Here is a 20,217-nt window from a genome sequence, read left to right on the forward strand (position 1 = left end):
AAAAGTTTTCCCAATTCCTCCTTGAATTTATTTAAGCTATCAACTTCTACAACTACTGATGGAAGTTTGTTCCTGTAATAACCACCGTCTGACTAAAAGCAAATTTCTGCAAACCTGCTCTAACTGTCTTTCTTCAATTTGAATTTATGCCCCCATCAGGTTCATAATCTGAGCAAGCAGAAGAATCCCATCAGAATTCAGCATGCTCAAACAAATTCAAGGCCTTAGACACCCCAATCACATCACCTCACAAGTGCCTAGTCTCCAGCTGCTGCAATTTGCAGAATGTAAGCCTTTCTTGGTAAGAGGATCCCTTCATTCCCCTCACCAATCTTGCTGCCCTTCTCTGTACATGCCAAGCAAATCTACATCCTTCCTAAAATGACGCCTCCAGACCTATACACAGTACAGGTCTGGAGGCCTCATTACAAAAGGATAATCACCAAAATGATTATTATGCATCAACATTCACACATGAGGAGTTATTCAGCGAGGGGAATGTAAGAAGCGTATTCAACTCTGGCAGTAAGCTAGAGAATCTTGTAATAACTGAGAGTAAAGTGGAGGAGAAATTGTTGAATATAAATACAAGAAAGGCACCTGGGGTGGATGGGATCTATCCAGTTATATTAAAGGAGGCAGCAAAGGAAGTAAGCAAACCCTTAGCCATAATTATGGGAGCTTCCTTGGACTCAGGGGAAGTACCCATGGACTGGAGATGTGCAAATGTGACCCCAATTCACAAAGGAGAATCAAAGGGCGACAAGTAATTATAGACCTGTTAGTTTAACTTCTGTTCCAGGAAAATTAATGGAGGCACTGGTTAAAGAAGCACTGCAGGAACATCTAGACAAGACTTCAGTTATAGCTCAGACACAGCATGGTTTTGTTAAGGGGAAGTCTTGCCTGACCAATTTGACTGGATACTATGATGCAGTCACAAAAGAACTGGATGCAGGGATTAACTTTGATATTATATACTTGGATCTTAGAAAGGCTTTTGATACTGTTGCACATGGAAGACTACTGCACAAATTGGAGCAGTGTGGCATTGAAGGCAAATTGCTGCTGTGGATAAAGGGGTGGTTGAGGGGGAGAAGACAGAGAGTGGTAATCAATGGACACTGCTCATCGTGGACTAATGTTATTAGTGGAGTCCCTCAGGGTTCAGTATTGGGTCCATTATTGTTTTCTGTATTTATAAATGATATTGATGATGCTATACCAAGCTTAATGTCCAAGTTTGCAGACGATACGAAGGTTGGTAGTGTTGTCAAGGACACTACTGACACTATGCTACTGCAACAGGATCTGGAAAGGTTAAGCAGATGGGCTGAGAGGTAGTTGTAGTACTAATAGTGGCATGTGATGCAAGAAAACAAGTGTATGAGCTTATGCAGCGTCAACCAAAAAAAAAAAAAAAAAAAAAAATCACACCATTCCCTCCAAATGCCTGTCCAGTTCCTCCTTAAATTTATTCAACATATCAACTTCCACAACGACAGATGGAAGTTTGTTCCAGCAATTAACCACCCGCTGGCTAAAGGCAAATTTCCGTACATCTATTCTACATCTGTCCTTTCTTAATTTGAATTTATGCCCCCTTAGGTTCGTAATCTGAACAAGTGGAAGGATCCCATCAGAATTCAGTGTGCTGAACCCATTCAAGGCCTTATACACCTCAATCAGATCACCGCGCAGGTGCCTAGTCTCCAGCCACTGCAATTGGCAGAACTTAAGCCTCTCTTGATAAGAGGATCCCTTCATTCCCCTCACCAATCTTGTTGCCCTTTTTTGTACACGCTCAAGTAAACCTACATCCTTCCTGAAATGAGGCCTCCAGACCTGTACGCAGTACTCAAGGCGTGGCCTGACCATTGCCTTATACAGAAGGATAATCACCTCCTTTTCCCTGCTAGCAAAATTCCTATATATCATTGACAAAACCCCATGACCTGCCCCCGAAGCCTGTCTGCATTGCTCAGAAAACATCATATCTGCCTGCACAATTACTCCCAGGTCTTTTTCATTTTCTACCACCTTAAGTGTAGTACCACACAGTTGGTATGTTTCTCTGGGGTTACTTATACCCATATGCAGTACTTTGCATTTGTCAAGGTTAAACTTCAGTTGCCACTTCTTAGCCCATCTGCCCAAATTAACCAGATCCTGTTGCAGTAGCACACTGCCATTACTGTCATTAACAACCCTGCCAACCTTTATATCATCTGCAAACTTCGACATTAAGCCTGATATACCTTCATCAATATCATTGATAAATATACAAAACAACAGTGGACCTAACACCGAACCCTGTGGGACTCCACTAATAACATTAGTCCAAGAAGAGCAGCACCCATTGATTATCACCCTCTGTCTTCTCCAACTTAACCATCCTTTTATCCATTGTAGCAACTTACCCTTAATACCATTCTGCTCCAATTTGTACAATAGCCTTCCATGCGCAACAGTGTCAAAAGCTTTCCTGAAATCCAAATATATGATATCAAAATTATTTTTTGCATCCAGTTCCTTTGTAACCACATCATAATATCCTATCAAATTTGTCAGACAAGACTTTCCTTTAACAAACCCATGCTGTGTCTGAATTATTGCTGCAGTCTTGTCTAGATGATCCTGCAATGCATCTTTGGTGTGAATGCTTATTTTTATGTTTTTAGAACTGTAGGTTTAACAATTTTTGCTATAATATTTATTATTTTAATAAAAGTTTGATTTAAAATGTGAATTCAAGTAATTACTTGATTTTTTTTTTCTTATTTTATTGCACCTAATTGTCATAAAAATTTATTGTGAGAAATGTTTTTTTTTAAATACCGGTATCCTGATTTCATAAATTAAAAATACTGAAATACCAGTATTAAGATTTTGACCGGTATTGTGAGCCCTAGTTGCACTATCATTAGGGGAAACATGCAACACTGCCAGGTATTCAATGTTCAGATATGCTCAGAATTCATAGTATCTGCCCTATAATAAGATCAGGGAAGCAAGGAATATGCATGAAAAACATGTCTTGCACCAATACATAACAAGGATGGTTCAAGTGGCTCCCTCTAAAAAGTGCATTCTTTCACTGGTGCCGAAAAGCATAAATTAGGACTCATCAGGCCATGCAACATGCCTCCGGTCCTTCTGCATCCATCCTTTGTATTTGCATTTTGTCACCAACACAATCATATTTTCTAGTTGTATGAATGAAATCAGTTGCTTCTGTGAAGGTCCCCTATTCCCATAAGGCATTCTTTATGGGTTCTTCAAGTGGAACAGGCAATGATGCCTTGTGATGTTTCCATATTAAATGATATGTTATGTTATGTTGTTATTTAGGAGCATTAGCAACTAAGGCCATATTACTCCGGGGATATGCGGTGATCATTCCCTGACCTTTCCACATTCTCCGTATTTGGTGGCTCACGGGCTCGAACCCCAAACGTTTAGTGGCAACATCAAGTCACTAAACTCTAAAAGCAGCTATATAAATTTAGTAGAAAATGCAGAGGTGGATTTCAAAGGTACAGTATGAAAGAAAAGGAAATTAGTCCATGGATATGAAACCAGTTGAACCCAAAGGTAGTTTCAGCCGTAAATTCAAAGTTGAAGGGTGTAGTAAAAATTAATGTTGCAAGAATAGTAAATAAATCCGAGGATAAAGAATTAGTTTAAATTCATTGATTACAGAATATGACATAATTCCAAGGATATAAATAACTTGTTGACTTTGGATCCATGGTGGTGTAGTTAAAAATCCAATTATGAAAGACCAGGAAATAAGTCTAAAGACATAAAACCAGAAATAAATCCAAAGAAGGAAGAACAATTCTAAGGAAACAAATAATTGAATGCTCTAGACCTAATAGTGGCATAGTTAGGAAACTGTATAAATTAATTTTTATAAAGATTAGTGGCAAAAACAAATCACTAAAATCTGAAGGCTGCTATACAATTTCAGAAGAAAATCCAGAAGTGGATTTTTAAAAGTATGGTAATCAAATGCTTGAAAAATCTAAGACCCAAAGGAATTTTAGCATATTCTACACATATTATAAACCGTACCTGAAAACAAAATAGGAAATATCAACAGACTCAAACACGGGTAGTGAATTATAAGTAATTTCTTGAAGGATTATTAAAAGTTATCAAATGAATATATGAGAAAAGTGAAAACTTAACAGTAGAAACTTTTAGCATCCTTTGCATCCTTTGCCAAGGAATTTTCATAGTCTGCCTTTGCCTGCCTAATCTCCTTTGTGACTTGGTTACAGACCAACTTATATCTATCATAGGCTTCCATGTCACCCATTAATTTGTATGTATCCCATGCATTTTTCTTCTCTGCCACACGTCTCATTAGTTCATCTGACAACCATTTAGGCCTAAACCTTGAACAATATTTCTTAGTTGGTATGTAAAGCCTGGTAGCTTCCAAGATTAGTTCCTTAAATGCTTCACATTTTGAGTTTGCTGTTGGTAACATCATCAGTTGGTCCCACTGTATAGAATTTAAATACTGTCTCAGACCATCATAGTCGCCTTTACGAAAACAAAAACCCTTCCCTTTACCTCTGATGGTAGTTACCTCCTTGAGTAAATCCCACTTATTATTATTATTAATATCCATGTGATGCATGGAAGCCTGAGGCTTATGCTGCACCAGGAAAAAATAAAAAGTTCCCAAGTAACCCTGTGAGAGAGAGAGAAAGTCAAAAATAGAAGGGAATCACCAAGAAAGAGAAGAATGATGATATCCAGCTCAGGACCCTGGGTGTGCCAAGCCCATACTCACCAGATTTGAGCCCCCGGGGTTCAACACACTCTGATGTATCAAGAGTATTGCTCCCTCTTGTTGCCTCACGAACATGCTGATGTAGAAAACAATCATCCAATAAATCCACAAAAGCCTTGCTAGTGTGCGAGTGACCAACCCACAAATTCCAGTCAATATCTGGGAAATTAAAATCTCCCATTATAAGACTCTCTGATTTACTGGCCCACTCTATTTCCCTGTACAATATCTTATTATACTCATCAGAGTCACTAGGCCTATAGCACACTCCTACTCTCAATTTTGATTTCCCTATGCTTATGTCACACCAAACTGACTCGACACTGCCCTGTCCATCGATGTCGACTGGCTTCACTTCCTTGGACTTTATGTGTTTCTTAACTAATAGCATAACCCCTCCTTCCCTCCTGTCCTGTCTATCCTTTCTATACACATTGTATTCCCCAAATTCCAGTTCCGCATTCCTTATATCTGTGTGACACCACGTCTCTGATATCCCAACAATATCTGCCTTTGATGTTTTGAGCAATACCTCAAATTCATCAAATTTATTTACCACACTCCTAGCATTGGTTTACACGCAGGTATACATGCACCTGTTTCTATTCTTGGCTACCCTAACACATCCCATGTGTTTACTTGTACCGCAATGACTCCCAGCAGTCTCTGAAATATCCTGCATCTTGTTTTTCAGGCTTCTGCTCATTTCAATAGAAGCAGTGCAAGAATCACTTCCACCTCTGCCATTGGCTACTGTTAATCTATTAGTCCTTGTATCCCCCCCGACTAGCAGTTTTCCGACCCACCTAACTCTGCCTCGACAGCATCAGCAAAAATTCTTGCACCCTTTCTATTTAAGTGTATCCCATCCCTGTAGAAGCAATCTCTCCTGTTAACAAGTACAGTCCAGGCTGAAAAAAATTTTACCCCTTGAGCCTTGCACAATCCCTCCAGGGCTGAATTGATCGACAAGGCTCTCATCATATACTCCCTCCTATCGTGTCTGGGCAGAATTGCAGACACTTTCAAATTCAACCCTAATTCACGGCTTTTTTTCAACAGTGACCTGTACTTGCTAAGTAATTCCGCCGGTCTCCTACTCTTAATATCATTAGTGCCAACGTGTACAATTATATCACCTTTTGTGCCCTTAAAAGATGATATCCGCTCTACAACGTCATCAACCTTTGCCCCTGGCAGACATACCCTGGTCCTATTCCACCTATCCTTTTTGCAAAGCATGTTCCCCGCTTCCCTGACAATAGAGTCACCAACAACTACTAGTTCCTGTGGGACCAGCGCATTCTGCCTAGGGGGCTGCCTCTGTGTTGCCTGACGACCAAGTGCAAGCTCTGGCGTTGATATGGGTGGCTGAGAGCTTGATGGGCCCCTCAATTTATTTCCTTCAAAGGCATCCACCCTGTCCTTCAAGCTCTCATAAAGGCCCATAACAACGCTGAGTTGTCGCCTGATTTCCTTGCACTCCTTACATCGTGCACACACAAAGACATCCCCCTTGGCAGTATCATGTCCCGTACCCGACTGCTCCACAAACATCAAGCAAACAGTGCATTTTAAAAGACTGTGATTCAGAGGGCAACTGCCCCCCTCAGTTCTCCCCTGAACCACAGCACTCCCATTAGCTTGAGCCTTTTGCTTTGCTGCTCTGGTCTGAGTCATGATTCCGATTTAATTCAATAAAATTTCAAAACAAAATTAAATCCTTAAGTTATATCCCAAAACAGTTATATGTATTAATTATTTGTTATGATTAAGTCGTTATATATATATATAGAGTTAAAAGTACAATTTAATTGACAAAGTTTATCAAGATTAATAGATTTACTGATTAATTGACAATATTATATTATGCACTATACTACACTAAGGTTATGCTATCGTGTAAAAATGGCGGGAATTCACGAACGGTACTTAACACGTGGATTTCATACCGTTACCGATACTAAGTAATACCTACAAAATCTCTGTCTAAGTTAAACTTTAAACTACGTATCGTAACTAGGAATATAAAGCTACTCTAGAAATAAGTTAATATGACAATTTAAGCTAATAAATCAGAAAATAAATCAGGAAAAACTTCTCTGTTCCAAGAGCTTCAAGAGCTTCGTCCGCACAGGCTACTCTCATACCCAGACTGTGAGTAAAGAGACAAAGTAACCCCGGGGGCTCACATCTGGTGAGTATGGGCTAGGCAAACCCAGGGTCCTGAGCTGGATATCATCATTCTTCTCTTTCTTGGTGATGCCTTCTCTCTCTCTCTGACACACACACACACACACACACACACACACACACACACACAGGGTAACTCGGGAATTTTTTGGCTGGTGCAGCATAAGCCTCAGGTTTCCTTGTACCATATGGCTAATAATAATCATTCCGAAGAAAAAAATTAGGTTTCTATCAGGATCACAGTCAGTACACTTTTCAGTAATTACTAGGCTGTTGTTGGAATAACCAATGAATTGCAATTATACATTTAAGCCCTAATCAATAGCAGGCATCATTTACTGTATGAGAGTGACAGTGATTCTAGTGAAGATGATGATGATAATGTTGAGGATGATGATCAAGTCAGTAATGAATCTGAAGTAATGTCATTACTAACATTATTTTATATTACTAATATTACTAAATAATTACTAAATAATAATCCTATACCTTTCTTTATTGGCTTTTGGGTTTTATTTTCATTGAATTTTAAATTTCCATGGTATTAACAATAAATTTTTTCAAGTTTTTTTCTAAAATTTACCATTCCAAAATTAGTGCATTTTCCATGCTGCGGTGTCTTATAAGCTGATAAATATGGTATATAATATACAGGGTGTCTCAAAAATATTGGTAGAAACGTTTAGAGGAGGTAGGTAACATCTAAAGGAATGTGAATCGTATAGGAACCCATAACCAGAAATGTCACCATAAGTCGGTACACAGCACTGTTCATCAGTTCGCGAGAGGGAAAATTTCTGGTTTACTCATTCAAGCAGTAGTCGCCACACAAAGAGCATGCATCGATATATGAACTGTGAGCTGGCAGACATGCACCTAGTGTATGGATTAGCAGAGGGTAATGGACGAGCCATTCAACGAATTTATGGAGAACGCTTCCAAGACAGACATGTACCAGACCACCGTTTGTTTGCGTATGTGCATCAAAATTTGTGCGATTATGGGTCATTTAGAGGTAACAGGAGTAGTGCAGGCAGACCACATTCGCCGCGAACTCTGGCCGGGGAAGAAAGTGTGTTGAATGCCGTCCAGAATAATCCTACTACCAGCACACGTGCCGTTGCCTCTGCCTTAGGAGTGTCTCGTTGCAGTGTACAGCGTGCCTGGCACGACTATTCCTTATACCCCTTTCATCTCCAAAGGGTTCAGTTACTGCTCCCCCAAGATCATCCTGCACATATGGCTTTTGCCCAGTGGTTTCTCAGAGAAAGTGTTCAAGACTTGAATTTTCCAGCCTATGTTTTGGTCACGGATGAGGCTTATTTCACTCGGGAAGGCTTATTCAATCAGCACAATGCTCATGTGTGGGCTCACGACAACCCACACGGTGTGCACCCCCATGTGGAATGACATCGCTTCGCAATAAATGTGTGGGCAGGTACTGTCGGTGACTGCTTAGTCGGCCCATACCTGTTACCATCCCGTACTAACTCCACTAAATATCGGATCTTTCTTGACCAAGTTCTATCAGGGTTACTTAATGATGTTCCAGCAAATGTAAGATGCAACATTTGGTTTCAACATGATGGGGCGCCTGCCCATTATGGAAGGTGTGTTCATGACCATTTGAACAGGCGTTCTGGGCGTCGATGGACTGGCCGTGGTGGACCCATTGCCTGGCCCCCATGCTCGCCTGATTTATCGAGCCTTGATTTCTTTCTGTGGGAGGGCTCAAATCTATCGTGTATGAATCACCTGTGGAGACGGAAATGGATCTCATGGCGAGATTCATCTGCACTGCTGCTACTGTCAAAGAAACTCCAGGTGTGTTCGGCCGTGTCTGCCAATCCATGCTGCGTCAGTGTCACGCATGCATCGCGTCACATGGCGGAACCTTCAAGCATCTGTTGTAACATCATGAAATGCATCCATATCATACTCCATTGTTAATATTATGTCAAATAAATGTTTACCACTAATTACTGTCTTGTGTCATTTCTGCTTCTTGTGCCTCTGCTACTACTTTCCCGTGACGTTTCCGGTTATGGGTTCCTATGCGATTCACATTCCTTTAGATGTTACCTACCTCCCCTAAACATTTGTACCAATATTTTTGAGGCACCCTGTAGAAATTTCCTTAATCTATTGAGGTGGTAGAGATTAAGTTAATAATTGCAATGCAAAAAAAAAGTCCTTTAAAAACGTTACCTTTCTAAAAAGGCGCTGGCTGCCTCCACCTGCAGAAGTAGGATAATAAATATAAATATTATGGTCCTCGGCGGATATAGGTTTTTCTACAAATGGTTTATTAAATACAACTCCATTTACTTCTACGTGGTCCTCTCCTTCAACCAGCTCCCTTTCTGAGTTTAAAAAAAATAAATATAATAAAACTCAAACCAATTTTAAGGGATTATAATATCAAATTAGAGAGTTAAAAATATATTAAAAATTAAACTTTTTTTTTTAAATAATCAACTTAAATATGAACAAAAAATAATGAATCATTGTTAGAACATGCTAATTAGCCAGTTCAAGAACATAAAACAGTGCAGAACAAGCTGAAATTCTCAAACAATCGCAATGAGCACTGAAGTTATTAACCATTAGCCAGCTAATGGTATTAATGCTATTTCTAATTAGCCAGCTCTCAAAATTTAAATCATCTCAAGATGATTTAAAGATTTTTCATCAAGAAAAATTTCTTTATAAAATTTTTCTCTTGGTATCCTACTTTTCTTCCCAAAAGTAAACAGACCTTTTTATTTACCCAAAAGGTAAATAAGCCTCAATTTTATAGAGTTTATTCTATGTACACAAATTAAATTGAAGTTCACCACGCATTATAGCACAGCACTTGGCTGTTTTTTAAACACTTATATGCGTAATGGCACATCACTTGCAGCACTATTTGATATGTGTTAGATGTAGTGAACACCTTAAACAGCATTTAAATTACATGAAAGATCCTGTTTTTAATTAATATGTTCCCTAGCACACACCAGCTAACTTCTAGAAATCAGAATCCAAAAAATAAAAGCAGCATGTGTACTCTGTACAGACAAAAGATGTTTTATTTTATGTGAAAACATCTATGACAGCACTAGAGTAAAACCATTTAAATAATTTATTCAATCCTTTAAATTTATCCCTTACACAACACCAGGTGGAAGTTTATTCCAACAATCAGTCACTCTCTGGCTGAAAGGGTTTACACTTATCAACTTTCTAACTATCCTATTTAAATTTATCCCCTTGTGTTTTGTCATCCAAGAAAGAGCAAGGTTGATATCAGCATTTAGTTTACTCAACCCATTTTTGGTCTTAAAAACCTTAGTGAGGCCTCCTTGTAGATGCCATGTTTCTGGACATTGCAATTTACAGAACTCAAATCTTTCTAAGTGTATCCTTTGGTGCTCCACTAATCTTGTTGATGATTTCTGCATTCATTTCAACAGGTCCACATCCTTCCTAAAATGAGGCTATCAGATCTGTACAGTATACAAGTTGCTGTCTGTCCTAGTTGAATCTTGGGTCCAATCACATCAGGTCCTAGCAGCCTGTCTACACTGCTCAGAAAATATTATTTAAGACTGTACATTTAACCCTAAGCCTTTTTGTAAGCAATGTATGTAATATGCTACATTTCAGGTGTGTTAAAAAGTTTTTGCTTAACTGATTAACTAACCAATAACATATAAAACTGATTCCTTTCACTGCATATGAACCCCAGGGGCTCACATCTGGTGAGTATGGGCATGGCACACCCAGGGTCCTGAGCTGGACATCATCATTCTTCTCTTTCTTGGTGATTACCTTCTACTTCTGACTCTTGTTTCCCCCCCCCTCTCTCAGGGTAACAGGGTAACTCAATTTTTTTTTTTTTTTTTTTTGGCTGGTGCAGCAAAAGCCTCAGGCTTCCTTGCACCATATGGCTAATTATAACAATAACATTATAACAATATTCTTGCATAATATTACTACCCACTGCCTACTCTACCGAATCAACGTTAGTGACTTAGTTGGCATCATTTAGGAAGTGAGTAATTTCCATATCTTAGTATGAACTTACTCTATTGAATCAATGTTAGTGACTGAGTTAGCACCATTAGCATCATTTAGGAAGTGACATCATGCATTATTTAAAGTCTAACAGCCACCTAATAGAAAGTGACGTCAATTGCGTCATTTCCATAAAAAAATTTTCGTTAACAATCAATTGCATCATTTCCGTTATACTCTAGTGCCAACGTAGATGTTTTCACATTAAAAAAATTTTAATATAAATTCATCTTCCAGCTACACACAGCAATGTTCTGGCTGGAAGAACGATCTCTCATATAGTATGATGGGAAAATTATATTATGAAACGAATTGTATTTTAAAATTATTTTCTTCATTTATATGTTTCAAAACTTAGAAGTTTTGAAACATAAATTTGAGACGTATCAGCCTGGAATATCCAGGCTGATTCATGTCTGGAAAGCATGTTACTTACTTTTCATAGTATTAAAATTATTATTATTATTATTATTATTATGGACTGTTCGTTAATTTTGACAGTGGCAAAACTGCTATAATGTCAGTATAACAGAACTACCATGCCACTAGATCTGCCACCATTGTAAGGGGCTGAAGATTGAGGGGACCTGACAGCTAGAAAATATTGTGGTGGATCCTATGTTCTGTAGTTTCTCATCTGAATTAGATGAGTTCCCCCCCCCCACCAATGGCACTCAAAAGTTAACATTTTTGTTTCAGCTTATTTTTGGTATGCAGACTGAATCAGGTTCACCATCTCTGCTCTATTTATTGGTTCTTTGGGTTCTCCACTGAGCAAACTTATCATCCATTAAAAAGAGATGCCAGATCATAAGGTTTTATAATGTCATCCACTACGTGTGACTTCCATGAAAACATGGAAGTCTCTTGTGGCACCTTGATAGTAATGCTCATTCATGATATCAAACCACTTTCTCCATGTCTGTTCTAACTTTACATGAGTTATAACACACACACACACACACACACACACACACACACACACACACACACACACACACACACACACACACACACTCTGTTGAAATAATTTTCAACAGAGAGAGAGAAAGTTATAGTTGGATGATATTCAGGTGACAACTGAAGTCAAATAGACCGAATTTTGGAAAAGTTCGGTCATTCTGTGACAACCAAATCCTCTGCTTATACCTTCACAATGGTGGGACTATTAGTAAACCCTGGGTATAACCCCCATTTGCATGTCCTGAAATTCAGCACCTAGTAATGCTGGAGGTACCATCTAAGTGCAAACCAATTTAAGCAGGGGTTGAGGTGTGACATTCACACATGGAGGATTCCCGCTGCTTTGTGTTAAATGACTCTCAACAACTGGTGCATTACCACCACTTTGCTTATTGGAGGGGGATGGGGGTTTCTCTGAAAACTCTGCCATCTCTTCCATTCAAAGTCATCTTTCATCAGCACTTCAAATTCATCAAATTTTTATTTACCATATTCCTGGCATTGGTGTACATGAAAGTATATGTGAACCTGTTCTTACTCTTAGTTACCCAAACACAGTCTATGTATTTACTTCTTTCATGATGACTCCCATCAGTCCTTGAAATCTCCAGCACCTGCTTTCAAGGTTGCTGCTCATTCCAATAGAAACAGTGCAAGAATCACTTTAATCTATTAGTCTGTGTATCTTCCCCTTAAGCTAGCAGTTTTCCGACCCACCTAATACTGACTCAATATCATCACCAAATATTCTTGCACCCTTTCTATTTAAGTGTATCCTGACCCTGTAGAAGCAGTCTGTCCTATTAACAAGCACAGACCACGCTGAGAAAAATTTTTAAATTCTAACCCATGAGCCTTGCACAGTCTCTCCAGGGCAAAAGTGATTGACAAGGATCGCATCCCCCTCCTACCAAGTCTGGGCAGAATTGCAGACACTTGCAAATTTAACAATAACTCATCACCTTTTTTCAACATTGCTCTGTACTTGTTAAGTAAGTCTGTAGATCTGATCTCCTACTCTTAATGTCATTAGTGCCAACATGTACAACAATATCACCTTTTGTGCCTTAACAATATATTTCCTGTTTCCCTGACAACTGAGTCACCAACAAGTAGCTCCTATGGTACCAGCACATGCTGTCTTGGGGATTGCCACTATTTAATTGTGTTGCCTGATGATCAAGTGAAATCTCTAGCATTGATGAGAGCTTGATGGGCCACCCAATTTTATTCCTTCAAGGACATCCATCCTTTTCTTCAAGTTCTCATAAAGGCCCATAACAATACTGAGTTGGTGCCTAATATCCTCACACTCCTTATATTAACACACACAAAGACATGCTCCTTGACAATATTATGATTACCTTGACTTCTAATCTGTCTTGGCATAAGCACATTACAAATACTGCCTCCTCTGCATCCAGAAAACCGGGTTTTCTCTTTCACTTTCGGGATTACTTTTCTTCCAAACAGCTGCTCCCTCTGTACAAATCTGCCCTACTATGGAATATTGTTCCCACATCTGGTGCCCATTAACCGCTCTCAGGCTTTTACACTCTAATCAAAACAGGTCAATTTGGTTAATTAATGACCCATTAATAACAATGTCTCTCCACTGTGTCTCATAATTGTTCTGTTTCCACTGCATGCCTTTTCTATAGATACTTCCATAGGCACTGTTCTTCTGAAATGGCTTCTATAATTCCCCCCTCTTCCAAACCAGTGTGAACATGTGCTGCAACCAGTCAGCCTTCTTTTATTGTTCAACTTCAAACTCACAGAACCAACCTTTCTTCCTCATTTTTTCATTTAACTTCCATATTCTGGAACAACCTCCCTCCATATGTATTTCCTGAAAATTGCAACCTACAGAAATTCAAGTCTAATGAAGTGTTCATGATTGAAGTCTTCATATAAAAAAAAAAAAATTTGTTTAATAAACAATTAACCTTAATGACTGACATAAGTTTAAAACACAAAGCCATTTCCTGAGTAACTAGCTGAGGGGTCATCACTCTGATGGGAAATTATGCTCTCAGATAACCTAAGTACAAGCTTTATAGTATTCATTCATATACTTTTCACTTTACTTCAATTATTTATTTCAGCATTCTGAGCTATTATGGTTACTGTGGCCAGGAGTGTATTTTTACCTCAGTTCTTACCTAATTTTGCCTCCTGTTAGCAAAAATCTCATATGACTGCCTATGACTATATCACATAAAAAATATATTAAAATGAACACGCATGCATGCACATACTTATAATCAAATTTAAAAATGATGACGTGCAAGATATACCAACAATTCAGTACCTTCGAGATTAGGAGAATCTCTGTCCAATACTGCATAACGTGGAAGTTCAATTCCTTCTCTTTCCAAAATGCCATAAACCTTTCTTCTAAATATACATACAAAAAAAAAAATTTAAAGATCTTCAAGTACTCTGAACTTTGTTAAAATCATTAATTTTTATTATGCTAGCTTCATGCTTAATTACTCAAGTCATATTTTAAAAGACCATACCAAAAATAGAATAAATGAAAATTATTAGCAAAATAACTTTATTTTTGAGATTTTGATTTTTATGATATTTCTGACCAAAAAGCACTTTCACAAGCATTAACTTTTTTCTAACAATGCTTGCCTAATTTTCTTTTGAAAAATTTCTATTTTCTGTAGTTATTCTCGACAGCTATATAATTTACTATCATACTGAATAAAAACAACAGAAGATGGTAATATTTCTTAACATAAGATTCTTGCATGTGAAAATATGTAATATTTAACTTTGTGTTTAATAATATATGTAATAATAAATAAATGTAATATTTAACAATTATAATCCGAAAATATATCAACACTGTTTTGAATGCAATAAACACATTCATTTCATGACTATTATAAACAATATACAACCACTCTCTGATGTCATTTTGATATATAATTGTTTAATGATCACATTCCTGGTACAAAAATTCAAATTTTTTTAACAGCACCAGAGCTTCTGCGTTATATCCATATCACGTATTTGTCTGAAGTGGTGATCTTGGGCCAATTTGCATTTTGTGCTGAATAAAAAAATAAAAAGATGGCATAAATAAAAAAAAAAACTCAGAAAGAACCCTAATCCCCATCAAAATTCTACAGCCTCAAAGGGGAAAGACAAAGAATGTTTTTGAATTATGAAAAGTAACTCAGCATTTTTTTAATGAATTGAAATGATTATTTTGTTTGAATGTCCTTAAATGAGCATCAATGGTTCAATGTGAATTTCCATATTTCAAGACACTGAATAAAATTGTTTTGAATTCCAATTTCCATTGCAATTCTTTTTCGTGTTAAATAATAAAAATTAAAATAAATAATTAATATAACACAACAAAGCTTGCTATAATGGGCAAAATGAAATATGCCTGTGCACTAAATCTGGAAACTCAAAAGAAATAGTCATTGAAGTCACTAGTGTCATAAAAAAGTACCATATTATAAAATAAACAACAGTTGCAATACAATTTCACTGCACTTATCACTTATTTGAATCAGAAGAGATTGAAATTTTTCCATGTGGCATAACAGTAACTCACACACTGGCGAGGCTTTTGTGGATTTATTGGATGATTGCTTTCTACAGCAGCATGTTTGAGAGGCAACCAGAGGGAGTAATCCTTTGATCTGATTATCAGCAGTGATTCTTCATGCATTAAATATCTGTAGATAAAGGAACCACTAGGTGGAAGATTACAATGTACTGACGTGAGATTTACTTAAAGATGTAACAATCATCAGAGGTAAAAGGAAGAGTTTTTGCTTTCGTAAAGGTGACTACAGTGGTCTCAGAGATTTTTTAAATTCTATAGAGTGGGACCAACTGATTATGTTACCAACAGCAAATTCTAAATGGGAATCATTCAAGGAATTAATCCTGGAAGCTACTAGCTTTTCATACCAATTAAGAAATACTGTTTAAGGTATAGGCCTAAATGGATGTCAAATTAATTAATGACATTGTGGCAGAGAAGAAAAATACATGGCATGCATATAAATTTTCAGAAGGTATCTTAAAACTACTATAGATGCCTATGGTAGATATAAGATGGTCTGTAATAAAGTCACAAAGGATGTTAGGCAAGCAAAGGCAGATTATACCAATGCTAGGAGTTTAGTAAATAAATTTGATGAATTTGAGGTTTTTGTTGGGATATCAGAGACGTGGTGTCACACAGATATAAGGAATGCAGAACTGGAATTTGGGGAGTACAACGTCTACAGAAAGGATAGACAGGATAGGAAGGGAGGAGGGGTTATGCTATTAGTTAAGAAATACATAAAATCCAAGGAAGTGAAGCCAGTGCACATCACTGGACAGTGCAGTGTCGAGTCAGTTGGTGTGACATAAGCATTGGGAGATCAAAATTGAGAGTAGGAGTGTGCTATAGGCCTAATGACTCTGATGAGTATAATAAGAAACTGTACGGGGAAATAGAGTGGGCCTGTAAATCAGAGAGTCTTATAATGGGAGATTTTAATTTCCCAGATATTGACTGGAATTTGGCGACTGGTCACTCACACACTAGCAAGGCTTTTGTGGATTTATTGGATGATTGTTTTCTACATCAGCATGTTCGGGAGGCAACTAGAGGGAGGAATACTCTTGATTTGATTATCAGCAGTGATTCTTCATGCATTAAGAATCTGCAGATAAATGAACTACTAGATGGCAGTGATCACAGTGTGCTGAAGTGGGATTTACTCAAAGAGGTAACTACCATTAGGGGTAAAGGGAAGGGTTATTGCTTTCGTAAAGGCGACTATGATGGACTGAGACAGTATTTAAATTCTATACAGTGGGACCAACTGATGATGTTACCAACAGCAAATGCAAAATGGGAAGCATTCAAAGAACTTATCTTGGAAGCTACTAGGCTTTACATACCAACTAAGAAATATTGTTCAAGGTTTAGGCCTAAATGGATGTCAGATGAACAAATAAGGCATATGGCAAAGAAGAAACATGCATGGGATACATACAAATTAACACATGACACAGAAGCCTATGATAGACACAAGTTGATCTGTAACCAAGATAAAAGGAGGTTAGGCAGGCGAAGGCAGATTACGAGAAATCTTTGGCAAGGGATGCAAAGAAAAACAGCAAAGAGTTCTTTACTTATGTAAACTCTAGAAGGAAGGGGATGAATCAGATTGGTCCACTTGATATCGATGGGTCAACTGTTGATGATCCTGCTCAGGTAGCTAACAAACTAAATGAATATTTTGCATCGACATTTAAAATCGACAAAACTTAACATTTAATGAAATGATTCAGGCTGGATATTTTTAAATAATTGTTCAAAATTTGGTTGCAAATTTGTGATGCCAATCTCAATACATAATGAAGATTATGTCCTGATGGTATTTCTCGATGGATTTCTCATATCCAGCCAGTTCCTAAAAAGAGTGACAAATCCCTCCCATCAAATTACTTCTACTCTTTCTAAAGTAATGGAGAAATCATTTAACCATCAAGTCTTAAGTTATCTAGAAACCTTCCATCTGATCAATGATCGCCAGTATGGATTCCGTCAGTGTCGACCCACTGGTGATATTCTGGCTTATGTTGCCAATTTATGGAAAAATTCAATGGAAAAGATCGGTGAAACACAAGTAGTTGCTCTTGACATCTCAAAGGCTTTCAATTGTGTTTGGCATAAAGATCTTCTAAACAAGCTTCCATCTTATGGTTTGCCAACTGTTTTTAGTATTTGGTTATCCAGTTTTCTCTCTGATCGCTAACGGAGGGTGATGGTAGATGGCTCTCTGTCTTCTAACTTCACTACTAATGCTGGTGTCTCCCAAGATTCAGTTCTTTCCCTCCATTCTTTTCCTCTAGTATATTAATGACCTTCTTTCTTTGATCGCAAATCCTATCCATAGTTTTGCCGATGACAGCACATTGCATTCCACTTTCCAGTTTGAGAAACCTTGCCCTGCTCAATCAGCTTGAACTTCTGAAATATTCGCAATCAATTCCTTAAATGCCGATCTCCAGGTAATTCTCCAGTGACGCAAAGACAACTTAGTTGATTTCAATCCTTCTAAAACTCAGTCCTGTCTTATATCTTGCAAAAAGGATTCTTCTGCTCCTATGCTTATCTTTGGTGACACTCCGATTTGTAGGCAAGATGGGATTACCCTGACTTTGGGTAACTTTTGGGATTACCCTGACTTTGGATAACTTTTGGGATTACCCTGACTTCTAATCTCTCTTGGCACAAGCACATTACAAATATTGCTTCCTATGCATCTAAAAAACTTGGTTTTTCTCTTTTACTTTCGGCATTACTGTTCTTCCAAACAGCTGTTCACTCTGTACAAATTGCAAATCAGCCCTACCATGGAATATTTTCCCACATCTGGGGCGGTGCCCCCAAAACCTCTCAGGCTTCTAGATTCCATTCAGAAGAGGGCAGTTAGGTTAATTAATGACTCATCTCTAACAGTCTCTCCACTCGCTGTCTCATAGAAGTACTGTTTTGCTGAATGCCTTTTCTACAGATACTTCCATGGGCACTGTTCTTCTGACTTTGCTTCTATAATTCCCGCCCTCTCTTTCAAAATAGTCCCACCACATGCTTTCACCAGCCAACATCCATTTACTGTCCAACTTTAAACTCACAGAACCAACTTTTCATCTTCCTCATTTATTCATTCAACTGCCGTTTTCTGGAAAAATTATTTCTTTCATACATATTTCCTGAAAATTACAGTCTACAGAAGTTCAAGTGTAATGTCAGCAAATATCTTCTTTCATCTTCTCAACCTCCAACCTATGCATGATACTATAGGTTCTAATACCTCTTGTGTTTGGGGTTTTCATAAAAAAAATCTGCTTGCAAATATAAGTTGATCTGAACAAAGTAGCCATTTTCGTGGCATTTTCTTTTATTAGTGGAAAATCTTCAGATGGGAAAGCCTTGCAGAATTCAAATAGTTTATTTTTGCAGTCTATATACTTATTTTTGAATCATATTTTGGCTTGAAGATCAATAATTTCAAGCTGCAATCTGGGATTGTAGTTTTCAGCCATAGAAGTAAATAGGTTCTCAAACAAAAGCTTATGTTTTTTCATGGGATTTTATATCAGAAAATTGACTTTCAAACTTGTCAAAAAGTAATTGTAATAAAGAAAGGCAACGATTCTTTGGAAATGTGTTTCTACTTTAGCTCAGCACAACATTCAAAGAGAACTAAATTGTCTTGCTCAACTGGGATTTAAATAATAACTTATTCTGAAATGATTTGTCACCAAACAAATCTGACCAATTTTCCTTTCCCTTGTAGTCTTAAATTAAGAGCATTTAAATGACTAGAAATGTAAGTATGAATTGCAAGATCAAACAGCCACTCCATATTTGATAGTTGTTTTATTGGTTTCCCTTTTCTGTGTTGAAACACTGTGATGTTACAACAGCCACATTAAGGCCATGTGATTTTGTAAAATTTACAATTGAAATAACCACTTTATAAAGTGTTGGAGATCCAATACTTTCCCATAAAAAGTTTGATGCACAGTGCAGTGAAATCCAATCGGAGTTTCAGCTCCGATGTCTATCATTTTCTTAGTTATTCTACCCATTAGCCCAATATTTTTACCAATCATATTTTTTGCACCGCCAGTTGTTACTCCTACCAGGTTTTTAATAATTAATCTAACTTTTCGATAGCTTGGCAACGATTTTCACCTGGAGTTGTTCCACACAGTCTGTAGATCAGCTAAATCTTCAACAGTACAAAATTATCATTAATTCCATGTATGAAGATGAGGAGTTGGGCTGTGTCATTTACATCAGTAATTGTTATCAACTGCCACACTAAAATATTTCATTTGTTTTATGTTTTCCAAAAGTTGTTCAGATGAATTCTTTCCAATATCCTACTCTTAGCATAATTGTTTGTCGAGACAAACTAATGTCTTGTAATACTGTTCGTTTCTCCGGACAGATTTCTTCCACAACTTTTAACAAATTTACCATCATTGAACAGTTTACTTTCAAAAGCAATCAAATGTGAAACTTGATAACTGTCACGTACAGCAGATATATTTCTTCACTGATACATTTTCAGTATGTTTTGTTGTTTTCATAATGAGTTCTGTAACTTTGAACACTTCTTTTCGCAGCACTCCTTTAT

The 20,217-nt window shown here is 37.5% G+C and overlaps 1 protein-coding gene across 1 annotated transcript in view; it reads right to left on the reverse strand.

The window, feature by feature from the left end:
• The window catches only part of l(1)G0196 (inositol hexakisphosphate and diphosphoinositol-pentakisphosphate kinase), an 832,616-nt gene that overhangs the window by 617,758 nt on the left and 194,641 nt on the right, over window positions 1-20,217 (reverse strand). The window contains exons 5-6 of the mRNA XM_090381508.1: window positions 14,340-14,425; window positions 9,209-9,363 (exon numbers count right to left, since the gene is read on the reverse strand). Of these exons, the coding sequence (XP_090237634.1) occupies window positions 9,209-9,363; window positions 14,340-14,425 (241 nt within the window). The remainder of the gene's footprint in view (window positions 1-9,208; window positions 9,364-14,339; window positions 14,426-20,217) is intronic.

This window comes from Mastigoproctus giganteus, chromosome 9 (assembly GCF_048544385.1).
Source record: "Mastigoproctus giganteus isolate SK-2022 chromosome 9, ASM4854438v1, whole genome shotgun sequence".
Taxonomy (NCBI): Eukaryota; Metazoa; Arthropoda; class Arachnida; order Uropygi; family Thelyphonidae; genus Mastigoproctus; species Mastigoproctus giganteus.